This window comes from Amborella trichopoda, chromosome 2 (assembly GCF_054954075.1).
Source record: "Amborella trichopoda isolate Santa Cruz 75 chromosome 2, AtrichopodaSantaCruz75HAP2 v2.0, whole genome shotgun sequence".
NCBI lineage: Eukaryota > Viridiplantae > Streptophyta > Magnoliopsida > Amborellales > Amborellaceae > Amborella > Amborella trichopoda.
The window spans coordinates 56,048,632-56,072,870 of NC_142337.1; the positions used below are offsets into that span (position 1 = coordinate 56,048,632).

Below are 24,239 nucleotides of genomic sequence, written 5' to 3' on the forward strand. Positions count from 1 at the left end.
TTATTTGTTTAGCATAGTCCATGAGAGACCACACTCCCACTAAATTCATGTTCCATGATATCAAACTTTTTTATTACAAATGCTCATAATGCCTTTAATGGTCACATTCACTCAACAATACTTTTACATGAAAAAATTCTCTCTAATCCCCCTCTCCGCCTTCTTACTCCTTTCTCACTTATTAGAATCATGCATAGAGCATGACCACCCCCATTTGAAACCGCCAATTCTCTCTCTGTCTCAACCCATTAGTCTAATCCCACATCCAATCCCAAATCTCAACAACTTTCTCTCTTTCTTTACCCCAAATTCAATTTACTCGATCATTCTCTCTTGCATAACCTCCTTTAAAGACCATAAAATATAATCCTCTTGTACAAACCAAGTTATTATTGATCCGGGATTGTACACTATGAAACTATTTATCTTTGACACAAGGAGGATTAAAATTACTACTAGCCATTAGATGTCAAATTGGAAAATTTTGGTGCGTTACCAAGTTTAAGTTTTTTTTTGTTTTGGATCTTGTGTCTAATCAATAACAATTCATAATCACCCAATTTAAATTTTGACAAACAAAAATATTTGTGATTTTCTTGTACTCGAAAAATACATTCTTTTATGTACTTTTCTTGAAGGTGGTGTTTTGAGGTGGGTAGAGAGAGAAAGCAGGTTTGGAGAAGATGGGTCTTTGCGTATTTAATTAGGGGAAGAGAGAAAAACGGGTTTAGAGAACCAGGAGTAAGGCAAGGCTCATGAGGTTAATTCCCAACACATAGAGATAAGAGAAAGAGCAGTAGAAATGGAAGGACAAATTTTCTGGAGAAGAGAGAGGAAAGGCTGGCCATAGGAAAATGTTAGAGAGAAAGAAAAAATAATAAATTGATAAGCACCTCTATAGGGCTTAGGCTTTATGAAAGGGTATGGTTTGTATAGAACCGAGGCTCTAAAGAATCAAATTAGAGCCTACCTTCAAATAGTATCGAGAAATGTGGCTTCAATACTGGAAATCTTTGATTAGCCTTAAAATATATTTTCATCTTGAATTATAAAATTTAAAGCTTCAATAGTAGTGTAGATCAAGCAGATCTATGAAAACTTGAATAACTTAAAAATTGATGGTTCAAAAATACCTTGTAAAATGCACTATTTCACAAACTTGAAATCCATTTTTTTCTCATGTCCATGCAAGTTGATGTTGAGATGATCAATTTGATGATATTTGGGCATCAAAACAATCTCTTCTAATGAAAGTTTTGAGATATGTTCTAATTTGATTGTTTAGAGCCTAAGCTCTATATAAACTTTTCATTTTATGAAAACAAAATAAAGCATCACTTCAAATCCTTGTGGGGAAAGCACATTGGCAACATAAATCTTTGTAATGGCTTTAAAATCAATTTTCAATACGGACAATAAATTTGAAACCCAAAAAATTACACATCTTGTGGATATTTGAACACCTATTTTTAGGGCGAAATAGATGGTCAAGATAATTTGTTACACTATTTTTAGAACTCGAAATCTTAATTTTTTTTAACAACAATAATATTCAAGCCAAGTTGATCAATTTAAAGGTTTTCCAACACCTTAGAATTACAATTTTCGATGAGTGATGAGGTGAGAATTTAGATATTTTGATAGAGTCAAATCATTTTCCTTTTACTCATGAAGTGATATTAAAAGATCAAACTGACCTTGCAGCCTTACATATTACACTACGGCTGCACCCTTTAAAAAAATTAAGGAAAAAGTTTATATAAGGGTGAGGCTCTAAACAATCAAATGAAAGCACACTTCAAAAATTCACTAGAAGGGGTTGTTTCAATGTTGAAACACCCTCAATTCGATCATCTCAACCTCCAGATGCATGGAATCGAGAGAAAATAGATCTTAAGTCTTGAAAACAATGCATCTTGTAATGTATTATCTAGACTGTTAATTTTCAAGATTTTTAAGTGTTTATAAATTTGTTAGATCTACACTATTTTTTAATCTTTAGTTTTATTATTAGAGATGCAAATAAATTTTCAAGTCAGTATAAAGATTTTTTATACTAAAACGATATATTTTAATACTATTTGAAAGTGTGTCTTACTTTGATTGTTTAGAGCCTCGGCTTAAATGAGCTCTTCGGAAGTTCACATCTCTAGCTTTGGATGTGGAGCCTACATCCATATTGGACACGCTATTTTAAAGGCACAAAATATTCCACGTTTTCCGCGTAAACACAAACAGATATCGGTTGAGACCCTAACTATTTTTAATGGGAGCAAACGTCAAAGTGGATCGAAATAAAAAACTTGTCCGAGTAAGTTGGCTAGACTAGGGCCGAGTACGACGCAACAAAATAAAATAGTTAAAAAAATTATTTAAAGTAAAATTAAACAAAACATATCTAAACGTGATTAAAAAACTAAAAAGATAGATTTAAAAAAAAAAAAACCAGTTTGTGGTGAGGTATTTTTGTAATTTTCTAAAATGATGGAAAATATAAAAATAAGTATTTATGGCCAAAATACTTTTTAATGTTTGCCAAAGTAATATAAAACATAAAAAATATATATTATAAATAAATTTATTATTTAAAAAATTATATATATGTATATTTTTTTATTTTTTTTTGTTATTTTTTATTTTTTTCTTATGCCCAAGTTGGACGCCAAACTCGGGACAACTTGAGCTTGGCCACTGCTCGAGCCCGAGTAACCTATGTGGGGCGTGCCCCTTTTAACCTAGCCTAGCTTGGGTGTGCCCCTTTTAACCTAGCCTAGCTTGGGTGTGACACAGTTGTTCCCATGACCCACAATTCACTGCAGGAGCTCATTATTGGACCGCTAAAGTCAATCAATAGGCTAGGGGACGTAATCTCAGTATGTGGATTTTAGGTTTTCCCCTAGAGACAAACCATGATCTACCCGACTATGATGCAATCATGACTCTATGGTGCATAGAGGTAACCTCTCCCACATGTACACGTTTCACCCTCAATGGTAGATTACTATCTCAGTGCGACTATCTATGCACATGTTGTGTGATGATACAATGATGATGTTTTAGCCTTGTTTCTATATACTATTCATCAAACATAAGGGTCACATAGTCCCTCGACTCTCATCCGGGTATACTCTGACTTCATCAAGTGCTAACCTACTAAACTTTCATCGGTTTCATCTTTATGCCGAGGTTCCTTAAGTTTTTCTAACTCGGCTGGCCTAGCACATTGAGCCTAGTCCGACTATCGACAAATTGCATTTGTCTAGTATGGTCCATAAGAAGATCACACTCTCATTGAGTTTATGTTTCACTATACACAATGCTCGTACAAGCTCTCATAATGCCTTTAAAGACCACATAAACCCAATATTATCTGCGTCCTTACTTATATCCATCTAATGTGAAATCTGATGGCTTGGGTGTCCCACAAAATTAGAAAAAGATCTTTCAGCTTGACCAATGAAATAAATGCAGTCACCCAATTTTACATCAATTAGTTAAGATTAATGTGACCACCTTATACCAAAGGTAAACGGTCTTGTTGTATCTTTTTCGAAAATTAAATCTATTTGTCGAACGAGTGGTACAACCAAGCTTGAACAGCACCTAATTTGGATTGGCAGTCTAAGCCTCTAGACTAAAATACCCTTGAGTTGGTAACTACCATACTGTTCCTTATATTTGTTTGATAAAATGTTAACTACCATATTATACCCAACGTGATAATCACCTAACAGTCACCTCTACCAGCCCATGTCTTCCACTAATCTCTCTTCCTCTCTTCCTTCATGCGAAGGGAGAATTGACAGAATTCAACTTCTTAGTCAGGGCTTGGAAGGCTCTAGCCCCTCACTCCTTTTGCTAGCAAGAGACTGAAAGAGAGAGAGTGTGTATTTCTAGAGAGAGAGAGGGAGAGAGATGGCTCTAGAGGTCCATGCTTATGACATTGTATGTTTTGCGATCGTGGCTGCGGCCCTTGTAGGGGCAACATGGATCATTCGATCTAAGGAGGCCCCTGATAAGTCCCCTGATGAGACTCTGCTTGAGACTATCCTCACACCAGAGACTCATGGCAGTCATACGGGTGTCACGCCTGTCGGGTACATAGGCACGCATGAGGTATGGGAGAGTTGTTGGAGGGGCGTTCACCCGCTGTGGCTCTTGGCAACCCGAGCAGTTTCGGCTGTGGTCATGGTCTTTTTCTTGGTTTGGGATATCGAAGATTGGAGCCTTACCATCTTCGTCTACTACACCGAGTAAGTCAGATTCTTCCCAGTGTCGAGCATTCTGCTTAGTACAATACTTGCAAGGTCTAAACTTTAATTTTCTTTTTGGATGAATTTGTGAGCTTTTTCTTTAATTATATGAAGTGTCTTCCTGTTTTTATGGCATTGTAGATCAATGTCAAATAAGTGACTGTTTATTTGGTAGATAGTTTCATTTCACTGGAAGGGTGGAAGAGGGTAGTGTGGTAAATGTAAGAAATGGAAGAGGGTAGTGTGGTAAATCTAAGAAAGAAATGATGAAATGAGCTTGGTTTATTGGGATTTAGATGAGCCAGGCTGATATGGACCCCCACTAGCAACATACAGAAACAGTAGATATTCTATTTACTTGTTAAAAGTAAATTGAGAAAGTTTATATAAGGGTGAGGCCCTAAACAATCAAATTACGACATACCTCAAAAAATACTCTAGAGAAGGTTTTTTCGATGCTAAAAAACCCTCAATTCGATCATCTCGACCTCAAAATATATGACCATCAGAAAAAATATATTAAAAGTATTAGAAATAGTGTCTGTTGTAATGCATTTTCTGGATGGTAAATTTTTAAGATTTTCAAATGTTCATAGATCTGCTCAATTTACACTATTTTTTAATATTTAAAATTTTATAATTTGAGATGAAAATAAATTTTCAAGGTATCACAAAGATTTGTTCTACTAAAACAACATGTTTTGAAACTATATTAAGCTACACCTCACTTTGATTATTTAGGGCCTCAGGGTTATACAAACCACACTTTAAGTAAATATAATAGTAAACTATCTACCATTACTATTTTACTCACACTCTTCTTTATTATTTTCCTTCAGATTTTTCTACTGGGAAAGCTTTCTATGTTCCCTTACAACATAGAAGTTCTATTTTTCCTTTTATCCTACTGTCCATTTTTTAATGGAGGGCTAAGATTGCCCCAATCACAATGTCACGTCTCTACACTATTTTATTTTTAATTTTTTTCTATAAACTATTTTGATATCAAATTTTGTACGTCTATTCTTCTATTAAACTCGTACTAACTAAAAATATAAAAATATTATCAATAAAAAAAAAAAACCAAAACACCCCAAAGTTTCATAGGGTATTTTGGTCATTATTTTTTATCAAAAAATTATTGTTAGTATTTTTTATAGGTGCGCCCAATGAGAAGATGACACGTACCAAATTTATATTCAGAAAAAAAATTATTAAAAAAACTAAAAATAAAATGCTTTGAAACGTTGAATCTAAAATCATACGGTGAGTGACTATCTTGATAAAAAAATAGACAGTTAGATGGTAGGGGGATGATAAACCCTCTTCAAAATGGATAGTTGTAAGAGTGTTATTAAATTGGACTATGTTATTCACCCCAACCATCCAATTTGACATCTAATGAGTGAGAATAACTGTGACCTCCATATATAAAAATTAAATAGTACTTTTTCTAGATCATCATTGTGACTTCTATGTACAAAAGATAAAAGAAATAATACAAATGAGATGCTCTAAATAATCAAATTAAGGCGTACCTAAAAAATTTTATTAGAAGAAGCTGTTTTGATGCCCAAATATCTTCAAATTGATCATCTTGACCTCAAGATGCATGGACATGAAAAAAAAATGGATTTCAAGTTTTAGAAATAGTGCATCCTATAATGCATTTTTGAATAATCAATTTTCAAGATTTTTAAATTTTCATAGATATGTTGGATTTACACTATTTTAAAAATTTTAAATTTTATAATTAAAGATAAAAATATATTTTAAAACTATCACAAAAATTGTGGGTATTGAAATCACATTTCTCAACGCTATTCGAAAGTGTGTACTTTGATTGTTTAGACCCCCGGCTCTATACAAGCCTTCAGTTCGCAACAATTTCCCAAATCGAAATTACTATCTTACCCCTTTGACTCTTCCTATTCCCCTTCAGTGGGCTCTCTCCCTCCATTTTCTCCTTCAGCATGCGTTCACTTCGCCAGTGGTCCAACCAACCATTCTCCATAACGATTTCTCTAGGCTTTCTGCAAGAGCCCATCAATTTCCTGAAAACCCTAAAAGAGGATAGAGGATATATGTCTTCCTTTCCTGAAAACCCTAAAAGAGGATAGAGGATATCTGTCTTCCTTTGATTGCCATGGCTTCTGATTTTGGTATCGAGTTTCTGTTCTTCATGTCCTGAAACCTTAAAACGCTTTAGATCCAAATTTTCACACCACGAATCCACCAAGTCCTGGAAACCTTGGAAAATGGTGGAGCCTGGTTACTGGTTGCAATGGCAAGTCTTTGTGTGTTCCCTTTCTTTTATTATACCGATTATTGGAGCCTTGGTGGTTTTATTCAAGAAGAGGGATGCTCCTTTAATGGCTACGGATCTTTGGATGCCATGTTGGAGAGGCCTTCATCCTGGTTGGCTTCTTGGTTTTAGGGTTTTTGCTCTGTGTGCCCTGACTGGGATACTATCCAAGATGATAGTTGTAGACAAGTTCTATGCGTTCTACTTTTATACACAGTAAGGCCCAATTCATAGTTTTCTTCTCTGTCTCGACTTTTTAGAATCCAGAATATTGCCCAGAGATAAGTTTTCTGAGAGAATTGTAAAAAAAAATGGCACAATTGAACTGAAGTTGGGGGGTTTCTTGAAAAATTTCAAGGAAGTTGAATTCACTGGAAAGTTTTCCTTCTTTTTTTTTTTTTTGAATTTGAACCATGTAGTCTTAAATTTTGTCCCCAACATATCTTGAATGTGCATTATATCTATTTTCTGTAGAATTCAGCACACAGTAAGTTGTATTGACTCTGCAAATATTATTGTTTGGTATTGGTCCGTGAAACTAATCTTTTGATTTGATGATAAGAGGGTCTACTGAACTAGTTTTTTTAATTTGATGATAGAAAGAAACAAAAAATGTCAACAGTTAGGCTCTGTATGACACAAAGTCACAATGCCCAGTCGACAACAAGACTTACTATACAAATATTAATTTTACATTTTGCAGTTAAATGTTAAAAACAAATATGTTAAGGACCATCCCAAATAAAGAATTTCTAAGTGTGGACAGAACCCTTCTTTTTTTAGTACTTAACTAGCTGGTTATTTACAGAGGAATCCCCATCCTTTCAATTGAAAACAAATTTTGGCTGATGCACTCATCTGAATCTTTTGAAGTCTTTCATTCCAGCATCCATTAATAGATGCTCTATTTTTTCTTATCTGATCATTTAAGTAGATGATTCAATAGTTCATCATGGGATGATTTTTTATTTTAGTTTAGTGAGCCAGTAACTAAATTATGGGAGGGCTTATTGAGCAAATATTTGGTCGTCAATGAGGAACTCATTGTTTATTATTTGAGTTAATGCGTGGATTCTACTTTTTGTTGTGGCCCATTTGTCACTTAGAGAGAGCCATATCCAATGACAATGGCACTCTTCATTTCAAACCCTAGGTTTTTGGTTTGAGGCGACTGCCGAATTCTTAACTGCTACCCCCTTTAGGGACTAATGAAAATTTTCATATAGCTTAATTCTATGGGCTTCTGTCTATCATTGGTAAGTGGCTTTTAGGGAAACTATAGATGGAAGGAGGATTTATTTTGGTCCTTTGCATTTTTATAATTTCGAATAGTTCTTCCTTGTCATCGTGTTATATGTGTCCTGTGATGTCTTACTTGTGCTTAGACTTTGCACATCAGTTTATGATCACAGCCTCCATATGTTTTACTAGGATAAAATCTTTCCATTCATGTAATGTGAACAAATGCTGCATTGAACCCAGGTCTTGTGCTTTTATGTGTCCTCCATGTTGCACTTGGTATGCTAGAATGTATTAACTTGCAACAATTGAAACCTGAAACGTCCTCCATGTTGCACTTGGCATGCTAGAATGTATTAACTTGCAACAGTTGAAACCTGAAACTTGAAATCTGTTTGTTTATTTATTTATTTTGTTTGTCTAACATCTATGTTGTTACTCATTAGTTTGCGGTTTTGAATTTATCTAAATTTTTTAGTGTATTTAGAAAATATCTGCCTTTTTTTATGTAACATATGTTAATTGAATGGCTCCTATTTCCCCATTGTATTTGGTGGCGTTACTTCATCTTCCCCGTCGTGCACCTTGTCAAGAGTGTAATAATGTTTGCTTGTTCCTTCTCAGAAAACCTTTTCTGTTTTTCATTATTGTTGAGCATCTTGACAAACTGATCAATTTTTTGTAGTAGTTCAAGTGAGTCGGATGTTTTGATTTCTTGAGCTTGGATCTAGAAATATGTACTTTAAGACAGGAGTTCTTTGAATTCTGTAATGTTTCTAAGTGTCTGTTCTTCTGACCAATATGCGCAGATGGACCTTTACGCTAGTCATTTTCTACTTTGTGGTATGTCTCTCTTCTACATCTTTCCATCTCATTAGCATTATTCATTCATTTGTTATTTCTATTTGTATATGAAAGTTTATTAACACAATTTCTTGAATTCTTTTTGCAATTCCTGATTTTGATCTGCGATAGCCACAGTTATCATGAGGCATTCATTTAAAAAATACATTTTCCAGCATATGAAATAAAATGTAGTGTTTTCAAATACCATGATTGCTTTGTAACCTTATATATCTTGCTATTCTACCATTTCTACTTGTAGCTTGGTACGATTGTTTCAGCACATGCATGCTGGGAGTATTTCAAAAAGGGATCTGTTAGTAATGATGAAAGGACTACATTTTTGAGAAGGGATATAGAAGAGAATATGGGTCATGGATCAAATGGAATGGAAGGTAATATCAAATTGCAAGGCAACCATGAGCAGAAGGAGACTAAGCAGAGAGCTAGATTTTTGGGATACACCATGCAAATTGTTTATCAGGTTTGCTCCTTCAAATCGGTGCTCCTCTTACTCTAGCAATTAATAGATATATCTGTTTATCAGGTTTGCTCCTCCAATTTGGTTCTCCTGTTACTAATATAGCAATTAATTAATACGATAGGGATACATTATTGATGAGTAATATGTTTTAGTTGTCAAGGGAAATCAGAAGATGTTATATAGCTACTGAACGTAGATCAGTTCTCTTAAATGTATTTTTGAAATATGCATCACATGAGAATGTTAAATATTTAGGAATAAAGATACATGTACCTGTGGTTTAATTTTTAAATTTTATTTTTAAAAGATATCGGACATTAATGAAGACCTGAAATATAGGAGGAGCCAAGATTTTGAAGGAAGTTCCCGTTCAAGTTTAGTTTCAAAACTCTCTTTGGTGGCTTTCTTTGCTGTATCTCAGGCTTCAGTCCAATGATTACTAAACAACAGATCCCTCCGCTGTCGAACTATATCTTTCACCCTAACTCCATGTAAGTCTTTCTTGACTGGAGTCGAAGAACTAATGGAAGCCCCTGATCTGTCCCTGGAAGACCTCACTAGTGGTATATGCAACTCTGAATATTGTATTTTTCTTCTCCCACATGTAGTTGCTAGCAGGCACATCTTCATGAAGATGCAACTCCTCACAAGAAATGGACTAGACTAGATGAAGTAATGAACAATTATCTATGAGAATTGTCTCAATTGCAGGCATCACCCAAACAAATGCATCAAGTACATCTAACATACATCATGCAGTGATTGCAGTCCTCCAATGCCCTTACATTAACAAACGATTGGGAAAATGCTTGAAGAAAAAGCAAAAACAATTATCCCACCCACAGAAAAGATTATCCTGTTCACAACAACTTACTTGTCAAGTGTTGCCAACAAGCGCATGGCAAGTACTTACCCGTCCCTATTATACTCCTTGCACCCACTCTTTCCCTTAGTGACCTGTGGGTCATGCTCTCAAATTTTAAACTGCTCAATTAGTTTCCTAAGTAGGAAAATAGTCTCGATTGTTGAGCTTCCTGACATAAAACCGAATTGGTTTTCAGATACACTCATTTTATACCTTAGTCGTTGCTCAATCATTCTCTCCCAGAGCTTCATAGTATGGCTCATTAGCTTGATCCCTCGATAGTTCCTACAATTCCATATGTCTCCCTTGTTCTTGTAAATAGGTACCACAATATTTTTCCTCCATTCGTTTAGAATTTTATTTGTTCTCAACACCTTGTTGAATAGCTTCTTCAGCCAGTCAATGCCAATCTCCCCCATGCACTTTCAAACCTCTATCGGGATATCTGGTTGTAAAGCCTTTCCTATCTTCATCCTTTTTAAAGCTTTTTTCACTTCTGACATCGTCATCCTATAAATGTATTTATGACCTTCGCCCTCATTTATACTAATAGTTCCTTCTATCTCTATGTTCCCATTGTGTTCATCATTTAATAATTTTTTAAAATAGACTCTCCACATTTCGTTGACCTCGTCATCCTTCACCAAGACCCCTTGACTTCATTCTTAATGCATTTAATATGGTTTAGATCCTTACACTTTTTCTCTCTTATTTTTGCTAATTTGAAGACATCATTTTTACCTTCTCTTGTTCCTAGTTTATTGTATAGATCCCTATGCTTTTTCTCTCTTATTTTTGCTAATTTGAAGACATCTTTTTTACCTTCTTTTTTTCCCAGTTTATTGTATAGATCATCATATGCCTTAAGTTTCGCTTTACTTGCTATTTGTTTAGCATTTTTCTTAGCAATTTTATATCCTTCTATTACACTACCAAGTTTTATAACATTATCGTTTTTCGCTAATGGCCTTCTGGACCTCATCAGTCCACCACCAAGTTTCAGAAAGGTGAGCAAATTATGACATGATATTCATGGCTGTTATGCTAATGGTCTGTTTTGTCATTTTACAAATAGGTGCTTTCTTTAATTGTTTTCTCATTATTCGAAATTGGAACGGCATGTACTTCACAAGACAATGTGGGGGGAAAAAATCAAAATAATAAAAAGTTAAAAGAAAGAAAACACAGGAAGGAATGATGTGAATATTCATTGTTTGGATCATTTCTGGAAAATTAACGATATTAGAGCCATTTGGAAAACTTTGAAAGTCTTATTAAATGATTTGACATCTATAGTTTCATCAAACATAATTATCGGTGCTCTATAATTTATCAAAGAGCAGAACCATGAGTTGTATTGCATTTTGGACCCAAACAAGATAGTAAAGAAATGGTCATCCAAAAGAAGATTTAATTTCCATGCAAAAAGTAATCAGTACAATTGAGTTGCTATTCTAGGCTGAGTTTCAGCGTTAAGAACCTACTCATTGTCGATAATCTTCTGTCTGTGCTTTCCTTTTTGGTGCAGACTTGTGCAGGTGCTGTGGTTCTGACTGATGTTGTATTCTGGCTTGTCATAGTTCCTTTTCTCAACGATGACAGATTTAGTCTGAATCTGGTGAGATTTCTAATACACTTGCCTTTTCTTAAATGCTCAATTCCAAAGCACGTAAATGTTGACCCATTTTTCAGTGGGAGAAGTACCAGTATATAGCGAATGTTTTCTCAAAGACCCTTTTTTAACAATCAGAGTATGACTTTGTTTAATCATTCTCTCTGTTAACGGGTACCCCCTTTGGCTTCTTGGAACTCTTGATAATTTTTACATTGGCCATGGGATAAAATGCCAGGAAGTTAGGAACCTCAATTTTCCCCATGTTTTCTTTGTTGTGATGTTCAAAACTTTAAATATTGTTATGTAGTGCTTTGCGTTTTGCATTATAGCTTTGATTGATTCAATGCTTCAATAACATATCAAGATGTCAGTGCCGATTTCAATAACTGGGGTTCTTTTTGTTTTATTTTTTTCTTTGATTCCACAAATATGTTTGATTTCAAAGAATAGATTGCAGTCCTCTGAGGGCTGTGAAAATAATATCTAGGAGGTTTAAGATGGGGTTTTATTAAACTGAGGGGTCCTCACAAAAGAGATGAAGAAGAAAAGCAGATGCAAATTTCTTTCAAGGGCTTCATTTGCAAAAACTTTCTTTTCTGTTACAGGCAAACCCCGAGCTCTCTGCATGTCTTAGTTGACAAGCACTTGCCTAGGCATTATATCTCACACTTTGACTAGTGCCTGATTTTTTCTCTCCCAAAGAGCCCTATGCGACTTATCTTGTGGAACAGGCAACTGGATGGATTATTTATTATGAGAAAATTTCTTGAGAGCATTAATTTTGGAGGCAAAAATGCCATCACAAGTGTGAAGTTCTTGCAAATTTGGTCCTGTCCTCAATTACCTGAGGCAGTTTATCTGGAATTTGCATTTCTCTACTCTGTATTACTTGTCTTATATATACCTGTTAGAGATGTTTACAGCCTGCTTCTCAATTTCACTTTCAAAATTAAGGAGAAATTGCTAAAACAAACACAACTGGATGCATACATGATGATGGTGACTTTATGTGGTGATTGTTGACAGTTAATGGGGAGTATGCATAGCCTCAATGCTGTATTTCTCCTTCTAGATACTGCTCTCAACAATATGGTGAGTATGTGCAACATTTATAGCGTCATATTTTTGAGAAAAAAAAACTATACTTCAATGTACTATGTTAGACGGACCTCCATCTACTTTGGCCATTTGTTCCCATGATTCGATGGTTGGTGATTACATCGAGAGGTACTACATGGGCATTCACTTCTCTATAATGAATCTGCTACCATCCTTAAGAGAAAGTGGATGTTGGATGTACGTATAGCATCATATGTCATAGATCCATTGCTCCATGGTCCCCCATTTGCATCAACCGTTTTTTCCCATTTGTGGATGGATGGTTGGAGATTAAATTGAGTGAAGCCTACATGGTCATTCCTTGTGTACAATTAATCCATTATTCCATTATCATCTGTAAGGGAGAATGGATGGTGGATATAACTTGAAGTCCTATATCTCATAGATCAATTGCTCTATTGTATTTTTTTCTTCTTTAGGAAAAAATTATTGAAGGGTATCTTACAAAATCACTAAAGGGTCGATAGATCCCATTTACGACTACTTAGATTGCTATTTAAGTTTCATTTCCTGTAAGTACCTCCTGAAAAATTTGTTAAAAAATTCCAAAATATTCCTGTTTAGGGTTGTGAATCCTGCACAATCAGGGGCATTTTGATAATTTGGCTCACTTAAAGTAGCTCATCTAAATTATATAAATACCCCTAGTTGTTCAAGGTTGAGAAAATGGAACTGACCAAAATACTCTAGTTGTTCATGATTAGGGATTTGGCTCGTTTAAGTGGCTCGATCTAAATTACAAAGTACCCCTAGTCTTTCAGGGTTGAGAAAATGGAACTCCCAAATGACCAGAATACCCCAATTGTTCAAGATTAGTAATACAAAAATTTTTTATCGTTTAATAGTTCAGCATTCGCAAACCTGAACAACTATCAATATATTTCTAATTTGGCTCTATCAAAATACCCCTAATTGCTCAAAGTTCTCAACCCTCAATAAGGGCAATTGGGGAATTCTTAATAAATTTTTAGAGGAGGCACCTTTATGAAATGAATCTTAGAAAGTAAACCCTGCTGTGGTAAATGGGATCTTTGGAGTCCTTAATTGATTTGTAAGATAATTTGAGCCCTTTAATGATATCTTCCCTTCTTTTTAGTACAAGATTACTCTATGAAGGATGCAACACTTAATGATCACATACTGTTTCCAGCGATTCCCTTTCTTTCGCATGGCGTACTTTGTGCTTTGGAGTTGTATCTATGTCATTTTCCAGTGGGTTATTCATGCGTGTGGCGTTTCCTGGTATGCTATCATCTTCTTTTTATCATGGTCTAAATCCATGAATTAGAATCATTCTTTTTTTTTTCTTTCTATATACTAAATTATTGGATCTGAAGTATTTTTAAGTTGATTTCCTTGGCTGATGAACTAATCTATACTATTGCTTACAAAATCTGAAACTAACGCTCTAGATGGTGGCTATTGTGATTAATTTTCAATTTGATTCTCTTTGATATCTCACTGAATTATTTCGTGTCACTGTTTTTGGAAGGTGGCCTTACCCATTTCTGGAGCTCTCCACTCCTTGGGCACCTTTGTGGTAAGAGACGACCTTTTCTATTTTATTCTTAATATTTGTAATGGTTTCTATGCTTTGTGGGGAGGGGGAAATCAAGGTTAGTTTGGGGCACTGTTGGACTACTGTTTGTTTATGTGGGCAGTCGGTTGCTCTGATAATTCAACAGTAAGGATAATTATGTGATGTTATAGTGACAAACATCTCTTTTACGTATAATTTTATGAAAAATAGTGAGATTTTCTTAGTAAAACATTTTTCTTAGCATCATGCCAGTGGTCTACGGCATTCTTTTCCTGTTATTTATTTTGAAAATAAGAAAATTATACTTGAGTGTAAAATAATAGGCTTCTAAGAAATATGTGAAGCACAAATCTAGAAAACATTGCAAGCAACAGTAAGTTATTGCAAAATAAATTTTAGGGAAATTTAAGTAAATATCCCTTATTTTGTGGGGTTCAAAACTTGTCCTCAATATTTCATATTTTATGTTTTCACTTTTTAAGAGCATGTATCATATTTTACATTTAGGGTTTTTTCCATACAATAGAATTTTGAGTATCCATATTTCTCACTATTATGCACCTGAAAAAAAATGTAACGACAATAATTTTAAATGCATAAAATGATCAAAATACCCTAAAATTATTACGAATGTTTTATTTTATTTTTACTTAATTATTTTTATATTTTTTTATGAAATGTGTGATAGTGAGAAGTATGGACTCACGAAATTTGAGCTCAAGCAGATGTATAGAAAAAAAGGAGAAAATTAAAATATTCAATGTGTCTTATAAAGTGGAAAATGAATGTAAAAGATAAAATACTGGGGATACTTTTTAAATTCCAAAAATATACGTGGATATTTATGTAAATTTCACTAAATTTCAATCGGAATGGATGTGGACATGTGGTTTAGAGCAAGATCTTGTTCAAATAAAAGCAATGTAGCTACAACGACAATCTATTTATGCAAAATAGAAATAAAAATTTAGGCAACTATTTCTTTTTTATTTTCTTTCTCTTTTAAAATTTTCATTAACTTATGTGCTATTCTTATTATTTTTAACTTTTAGTTTCAATTTCCCCCATGATTTACCCGAAGTTCCCATTGATATACAAAGTTTTTAGATGTTTTGAAAGCAGTAGCTCTTTCTGAACTTTGTAACAGCAAGATTTGTAGTATTTTGGGATAACTGTGTTACCATCTATCCCTATATCCATACGATTCAACGTTCAAAGTTGCAATTCCTTCTTGTTCTTGGTTTCTCAATGAAAGAAGTGGTAGATCTTTCTGAAATTTCATCATTTTTTTTTTTGGATTTTGAGTATTTGAATTTAATATTTAGCTTATTTTTTACCTTTTCTTTCACAAAAAGTAACCTGACATCTGGTGGGTTTTGGTTGGATTGTGCCAAACCAGGTAAAAATTTGGTCATAATTTGTGCAAATTACTGAAATAATTACTGAAATTTGATGAATATAAGCGCTATCTATCTTGCAGGTACTTCTGTTTGGCTCTTGTTCACATCCCATGCTATGGTATATATGCCTTGATTGTAAAATTGAAATATTATTTTTTGCATGCTGGTGTAAGTTCAAATTAGAATATTGCTTTGATTATTCTCTTGAGAAATTGGGGAATGCTTCAATATAAGAAAAAACTTCTACATGTGGTTAGAATTTCAGGTTTGTCTTTTTCTCAATTTCTTCCACTTTATGCTATGATTTTCAATAGCATCAAATACAGAGAAAAGAGTGTCTATATTTCTGTGACAGTAAAGAGACTAAAAATGTACTGAGTCCAGCTTGTGAAAGGTATGTGTATGGTAATGATTTATTAGGTTATATTTACTGTTAACTATAAGGCTTGTTTTGCCACTCTCTTTTAGTTTCTTGGAAAGGTCAATTATTCTTGTTCTTTTATTGAGAAACTTATTCAAATGGTGTAATTGTTCGCGCTCCGTAGCCATCATTCTCATTTCAGTTACCTTCGCCGTATTTTGTGAAGATCGAAAAACCTTATTTTCTTTTCTTTTCATGAGAAGCATTGGAATTTTTGATATATCGTTTCAGTTGTAAAGTCAAAATTCTGTTTTGTTCAAATATAGGTGATTCTTTTTAGGAAAATCGCAGCTGTTATATATAGGCATGACAGCCATTAATAATTGAAAAAAATGGTAATATATAATAAAACAATATATAATAATACCATTTATCTTTGGCATATGGAGTTTGCAATTAATCTTAATCATCGGATGTGAAATTGAGTGGCTACATTTATTTTGTTGGCCATGCTCAAAGTTCAAAAGAAATCTTCTTGAACTATGATACAAAAAGTTGGCAAATTTCACATTGGATGCATATAGGTAATTGTTACCCCAAGTGCTAAATAGTCTCGTGGTATACAATACCAATAAATAGAAAAACAAGAGAGATAAATCCCATTACATCCGATATTTACAAGACAAAAATAGTCTCGTGGTATACAATCCCAATAAATAGAAAAACAAGAGAGATAAATCCCATTACATCCGATATTTACAAGACGTACCAATGCTAAATGGTCTCATGGTATACCATCCCAAAAAAAGAAAAAGAAAAAGAACAAAAGATAAATCCCATTACATCCGATATTTACTGAACTTCACCAGATATATCCTCTTAAATATGTCGTACTTTGAAGCATTTAAAAAAATTTCAAAAATTGCACTCATTATATTTGTAAGGAAGAAGTTATATAAGGGCAAAACAATCGAAATAGGTAGAAGTTTCACCAAAAGAGGTTGTTTTGATGCTCAAATATATTCGAATTGATCATCTCGACTTCAAGATATATGGACATGAGAAAAAAATGGATTTCAAGTTTTGAAAATGTCGATGACTATCAATTATCAAGATTTTTAAGTTTTTGTAGATCTGTTCAATCCACATTATTTTTTAAGTTTTAAATTTCATAATTAGATATGAAAATATATTTTATGGTTATAAGAAAGATTTTCGGTATAGAAACCATATTTCTCAACACTATTTGAAGGTGTGTTTTTTTTTTTTTAGTTGTTTGGAGCCCCGGCTCTATACAAATCGCACCCTATTCGTAATGATGGAAATATGCCATAAGTATTCTCTCATTGTTGCCTGTTATTTCTTTGTTGCAAATAATTAGTAGGAATCAGGCTGTCTTAAGTAGTTAACAGTTGACTTAGGGTCTTGACTGAGGTTTGAGTCTAAATCCTAGACCCGAATACCATTTGGGTCACAGTTTGGGTTCAGTTGGATTCAGTTCCCACATTATATTTTTGGGTCTGGATCTATTGACTTTGGGTTTGGTCGGGACCGGGTCCGGGTTGGACCCGAACCTGGCCTGACCTAGCCGAGACGTCCTTGGTTTCAATGGAAATGGCTCGGTGTCCAACTTTTCTATTTGATTAATTTCCGAAATAAAACTCCCCCACGGAAAAACAGCTTGTTGTCCAACTTTTTCTATTTGATTAATTTCCGAAGTAAACGACAGTTTCTATAAAGCAAGGGTTTTTTCATGAATAATGCTACATTTTGCTACGTTTGGACAATGATGCCAATTAATTTTATTTGGAATAGAGAGTCTTATCGGAAATTAATTTACTTTATATAATATTTTTTGCAGTTGTTTAGTACTTATCTTGTATTATGCATATCGTTATTTAAATAATATTTAACTTTATTAAACAATTTTCAACTATTTTTAGCTATTTCTAACCAAAAAATGTGTTTTTTTAGCAATATTACCTAGAAGTTTTCCTCACGTAACTTTATATTGGACAATGCTAAACGACAGAATAGTTAGTTATTACTTATTAGCGATGATTAAAAAATGCCGAGTCGGCATGGAATTGCTCGGTCCAACATGAGAATCGATCACCCTATTCCAATTCTACATATACATTGGAAAACGGCTCAGTCTAAAAATCGGCAGTTGTACGAAGTAAAATGGCTATTCTCTAAGGTAAAACGACTACTCTCTAGGGTAAAATGGTGATCTGGATTGTCGATTCATTGATCCGGATTGGTTTTTGGCCGGTTTATTAGTTTTTCTCGTATTTTTTCGTCGGTTTACTATTTTCCACATACTAGAATAGTGATCCAAACCGCCGATTGAACAACCCGGAATGATTTTTGGGGAGTCTAATTCGGGTCACCGGTCTACTTTTTAAATCACTGCTTATTGGGATTAAAGCTTTATTGAAATAGTGAATTATTAGTGGCAACAAGTACATCTCAACGAGCCCTAAAGGTAGAAAAATACATGGAAAATATAATATCTCACCCATTGTTTGAAAAATTGCATGATCTAACTGGTAATTGCTTGGTTAGATCAGAACCGGCCCTTTGCTGGTTCCGATTTTGGGGGTTTTGGTGATCGGCAGGAAAAAAAAAAAAAAAAATATCTATAAAATCCCAAAAATAAAGAATTTGATTTGTAATACATTTTTTAAAATATTTTTTACATTATGATACATATTAAAAATTGTTTTGGTCATTAATACTCACTTTAAAATCTATTTTTTCATTAATTTTCAACTTCATTTGAATGTGTTTTGTTTGAATCATTTTTTATAAATTTTGTTATATTTTAGTAGATTTTTTTTTGCATCTTTTTTATTTTTTCAACAATTTTTTGGCCACCCAGAACTTGTCCGATTAGAACGGTTGAATCAACCGATTTATCGATTAGGAAACTGCTTCTGGCCCATGTCCAGTTAGCCGTTTCGGCTCGATTTTACGAACACTGATCTCACCATCACTTCTTTCCTCAATGAGTTGACTATGTTCCCATAGGAGAACATTGCGTACTAACGCTCATTGTATATACTTACCGCTGGTGAAAGAGGAACTTATGAGGATTTTTACAATATAAAATATTTGGGATCCACTTAAAACTAACCTGATGAGTACTTAAAAATAATAATTTGATTTTGAGTTCTTAAAAGCGAAGATTTGGCCATCCAAATTGGACCGTCAGTTTTCAATCTTAGGACGCCATTTTTTGAGTGCTATGTCTCTGCTTCCTCTGTCTCAACCATCTGATCCGAATAGACGCAGCTTGTTATGCTTAATAGTGTGCTATTTATAGTTAATCTTGACATTAAATTTGGGGCAAAGCTTATAGGGCTATAAAAGTATATTTCCAATAAAATTAAATAACCCGAATACCCTTATGACCTATAGGGTTATTTTTGGTCATTTTGTTTTACGAAAATTAGTTTTTTAGATTTTTTAGGTGTTCACCTATGCGAATATGGCATGCTCCAAATTTAACAAGAGATGATTTATAAAAAATAAAACATAAAAATAGAAAGCAAAGTACTATATGATCCATTCCATGAAGGTTAGACAGTCATAGGCTAACTTATGACATTAGCACTAAAGCTATCCCAATTGATCACTTAGATCAAACAACCGAGACAAAAGAGGGGGGAGAGTTGCGTATATAAGGGAGGGGATGTATAATAAGGTTTTCCAACTTTTTAAGGCACATATAGAGTGTGTTTGATCTTCTTTTCTTTTATTCTTTTTTGAAGTTGGTCACTAAGCTAAAGAGATTACATCTCCAAAGTTTTGTGGCCTAAAGATTCGTGGGAGCACATAATGGACACACCCCCTCAAACATATATATATATATATATATATATATATATATATATATATATATATATATATATATATACTAACAGTGCCGAACATAAGCTTAGAATCCTTTGGCGTTATGAAAACCAAAACAAAGACAAATATGGCCTAGAAATGTACGAAAAAAAAAGTTCAGTAAAAACCAGGTTTTGAGCTTGATTCTTTGGCATTATGAAACCAAAACAAACACAAAAATGGCTTAGAAATGTAAGAAAACAAGTTGTAAAAACCGGGTTTTGAAAAACGAATCTTCTGGGTGATCAACCGTCCCTTGGACCTATCCGATTGGTCAAATGAGGTGATCTAGGTCGGCCAAATTGGCGATCTATCAAAAATAATAATAGAAAAAGTAGAATAAAAAGCAGAGAGGGAAAAAAAGTTACATAGAGTCACTTTTTCAATATTTATTTGAGAATTTATATCTTAAATCATGAAACAAACATTAGAAAAGGGGATTATGCTAAATTAGAGAGACAATTCGCAATTTTCAGGAGGGAATTAGCCATGCAAACCTCTAAATCTGATATTGATGGAAGATTATCCAAACCCTTGGTGTGAATTAAATGCAAATATTCATGCAAAACAAATCAAGAGAAATGCGGCCTCCCTTGTACGGGCGATGAGTTAGTCAATTGGTTAGAATTATCGTTTATTTTTTAACAGATGTGTAGCAGAGCAAGATAAACTTGTAAGGGATGAATTATTTAAGGGTGTGGTTTGTACAAGGTTGCAACCTTAAACAATCGACGCTAGGCGCACCATCAAATATTATTATAAGATAAAATTTTGGCTTCAAAAGTTCTAAAGATAGTTTGAGAATCCATTTTCATCCCCAATTATAAAATTTTAGACCCCAAAAATGGTTCAAATCAAGTAGATCTATAAAAACATGAATATCTTGAAATGGATGGAGTAGATAATGCGTTGTAAGATGCACTATGTTTGGGATTCGTAATATTTTTATTTTTAATATTTATACATCTCAATGTCAAGATAATCAATTAGATGGTTTTCCAACTTCAAAACAAACTTTTATGATAAATTTCTTAGGTGCACCTTAATTCTACAAGGTTGCAACCTGTATATTAAAAATTTCCATTATTTAATATTTTACCTATTTGTGGCTGTTTACCTCATGACCAGGTGGATTTTGATGACTATTTTCAAATTAAAGCACAAAATATAGATAAAATAGTAAAAGAAAAAGTTTATATAGAGTCGAGACTCCAAACAATCAAATTAGAGCCCGCCTCAAAAATTTCACTAGAGGAGGTTGTTTTGAAGCTCAAATATCCTCAAATTGATCATCTTGACATCAAGATGCATGGACATAAAAAAAAATAGATTTCAAGTTTTGGAATAGTGCATCTTATAACGTATTTTTGGACTGTCAATTTTTAAGATTTTTATAAATCTACTCGATATACACTATTTTAAAAGCTTTAAATTTTATAATTAAAAATATATTTTAAAGTTACCACATAAATTTTCAGTATCGAAACCGTATTTGTTGACACTATTTGAAGGTGGGTTTACTTTGAGAGCTTACATGTCAAGCAAATGGGAACACTCCATATTGGAGTATCTTTATTTAGTGGTTGCGTGACAAAAACGGCTTATGAGTCACCCGCCGTTGTGACCATCTCATCTAATGGGGAAACCTCAAAATGATATTTCATCATGTATTTATTTTTTAATTATTTACATTTTAAAGGTGACTCCTCCTCACGATTGCTTTGTGTGACTTTAATGTGCTTTTCTTTAATGTGCTTTACTCTTTCTTTAATTTTTAAGATGATGATATTGCATGATGGTTCGCAAACACAAAAAGAAAAAAATGTGTTTTTGCTCTTCTCATGGCAGATAAAGATATAGAAAAAATTTATATAAGGTAGCAACCTTACACTATAAGGAGCACTTTAAAAATCCAGTAGAAAAAAATAATCCGAAATTAGAAATCTTTTAATTGATCGTATTTATAGATATGTTTGATCTACAATATTTTTAAATTTTTAAATTTCATAATTAAGGTTACATATGGATTTTAATGCAATGGTGAGGTTTGTGACACTAAAAACTGCATCTTTTGGCAAAACATAGAGGTATGACTTACTTATATAGTATACCAAAACTAGAGGCCAAATAGAAAATGAAGCCCTTCTGACAAATCGGTGGTGGAGTATCACAACAAATTGGATGAGTTTGGGAGATAGTGATCCTTTGGGAAATATGGTCGTGATCTTGATGGTTTCATAGCTAAACAAAAGCCCAAAGAATGCCTCTATTCCCATGGTCCAGAAAGGAATCTTGTCGATCATATTTCTATTTTTTGCCTATGGTATTTGGTGATGGGAAAAGACAAGGTTTTGTTATAGCAAATAGCTTAGGGACTGTTCCCTTAGAACCATGTATTTGTATCCGTAATCACCTCACTCTGGAAGTAGTGGTAATTTCTCAGTAAAGTCCCTATATGAACATATCTAATGGGACTGGTTTATTGAAGAAAACAAAACAATTTATAAGTTCTGGAACTGTAAAGTCCTGCAGAGGGTGAGAGCTTTCATATGGTAAGTTCACCCTTACTATTGACCAATTATGGAAGAGAGGGATGATCATCACAAATATTTACTTGTTATGCAAAAACGGAAAATATCATATTTCCATTCATTGCCCCTTTGTTAGTGTCTTGTGGGGCTGGGTGTGTGGTTTGTCGGTTCAACCCGGCCCAATTGCTAGAGCATGGTTGGTCCCCAAACTTCACAATCCATGGGTTTGACCTTTATGGAGGATCTTGTTAGCGGCAGTAGTCTGGAATGTTTGGGAGGAAAAGAACAATCTTCCAACGGTATAATTCGTTTTCGTCAATCAGTGTTTGACAACTAGGTCCGAGTTCCGAGTACTTGAGCGGCGAGCCCAAGTTCCATCAGTTGGGTGTCCCACTCGGGGATATCAAACAAAATTTTAAAAATCATAAAAATTCTAAAAAATAAAAATTTTATTAGTGGCATGTTTTCTTTTTTATGTTCTCTATCATTTTGAAAAAGGTGTGGTTTGTATAGAGCTGACGCTCTAAATATTGAAAGTAAAGCTTACACATTCAAATAGTATCGAGAAATGTGGTTTCAATACTGAAAATCTTTGTGATAGCCTTAAAATATATTTTTCATCTTTAATTATAAATTTTTAAATTTTTAAAATAGTGTAAATCGAGCATATCTATAAAAACTTGAAAATCTTGAAAGATGCAATATTTCCAAAACTTGAAATCCATTTTTTTCTCATGTCCATGCATCTTGATGTCAAGATGATCAATTTAAAGTTATTTGAGTATCAAAACAACCACTTGTAGTGAAATTTTTGAGGTGGGCTCTAATTTGATTGTTTAGAGCCTTGACTCTATATGAACTTTTTCCTTTTGAAAATGATTGGATAGTCATTTTTATATTTTTCTATTTTTTTTTAGATTATTTTGATAACACCCCCTAATACAAATTGATTTTTTAAAATCTATTTTTTTACTATTTTTTAATTTCATTTAGATATGTTTTGCTTAATTTTATTTTAAATATATCTTTTCTATTTTTTATTTTTTATAATAAATGATATATTTTGTTTAATTTTATTTTAAATATATATTTTCTATTTTTTACTTTTTTATAATTTTTTTTTTACTATAGATACAATAATGTACTCGACACTACTTGAGCCAAGTTACTCAGACCCAAGCCGAGTACTTTGGATTGGACATGGGTTGAGTACTCGGGTCGACGAGTACTTCGGATTGGACATGGGCTGAGTACTCGGGCCGAGTAGTGTTAGATGACTAACTCATATCATGGGCATGGGTTAAAAAACACAACTTTATAATTCTCTACGCCCATTGCCATGGAGAAAGTTAAGAGGAATCAACTAGCTAATCAAAGAAAATAAAGAGGCGTCTTCTAACCTGCTTCCACCAAAATTAACAAGGGCATTATTGTCATTAAATCTTTCAACCAATTGATCGAGTGGCCTTTTCTTACGAGAAATGATCAGGAGAAATGATCCACCTCCCCTAGCAGGACCCAAAGGATCACCATTAACAATGTGCTTCTCTAAAATCTGGTCCGTTGATTGCCATGTTCATCTTATTAAGGGGTCTCGAGACCGATATATTCGGACAGTTCTTGTTTTCTAGTTAGGGTTAGGTTTTCGGGGGTGACTGGCTAAGTAGCAAAATTAGCGTTCTTACCGTCTGAAATGTCCTGGCTTCTTCAAATCAGGACTTATGCAGGCTGCAAAATTCAGGCTTTGTAGGGTTAGGGTTTCAGAATTTTGTGATTAGGGTTTCGAC

The 24,239-nt window shown here is 33.7% G+C and overlaps 1 protein-coding gene across 2 annotated transcripts; it reads left to right on the top strand.

The window, feature by feature from the left end:
* The first annotated feature begins 3,801 nt into the window (after positions 1 to 3,801).
* On the top strand, positions 3,802 to 16,103 carry LOC18431379 (protein rolling protein). 2 transcript variants are annotated; one of them, XM_011623959.3, is made up of 8 exons: positions 3,802 to 4,253; positions 8,607 to 8,640; positions 8,903 to 9,124; positions 11,518 to 11,607; positions 12,631 to 12,696; positions 13,874 to 13,965; positions 14,216 to 14,263; positions 15,744 to 16,103. In XM_011623959.3, the coding sequence occupies exons 1-8, from the start codon at positions 3,916 to 3,918 to the stop codon at positions 15,844 to 15,846; spliced, it is 993 nt and encodes a 330-aa protein (XP_011622261.1). In that variant the 5' UTR covers positions 3,802 to 3,915; the 3' UTR covers positions 15,847 to 16,103. The 2 variants fall into 2 exon arrangements, with proteins under 2 accessions (XP_011622261.1, XP_011622262.2); XM_011623960.3 differs by lacking the exon at positions 3,802 to 4,253 and adding an exon at positions 6,236 to 6,774.
* The last annotated feature ends 8,136 nt before the right edge of the window (positions 16,104 to 24,239 follow it).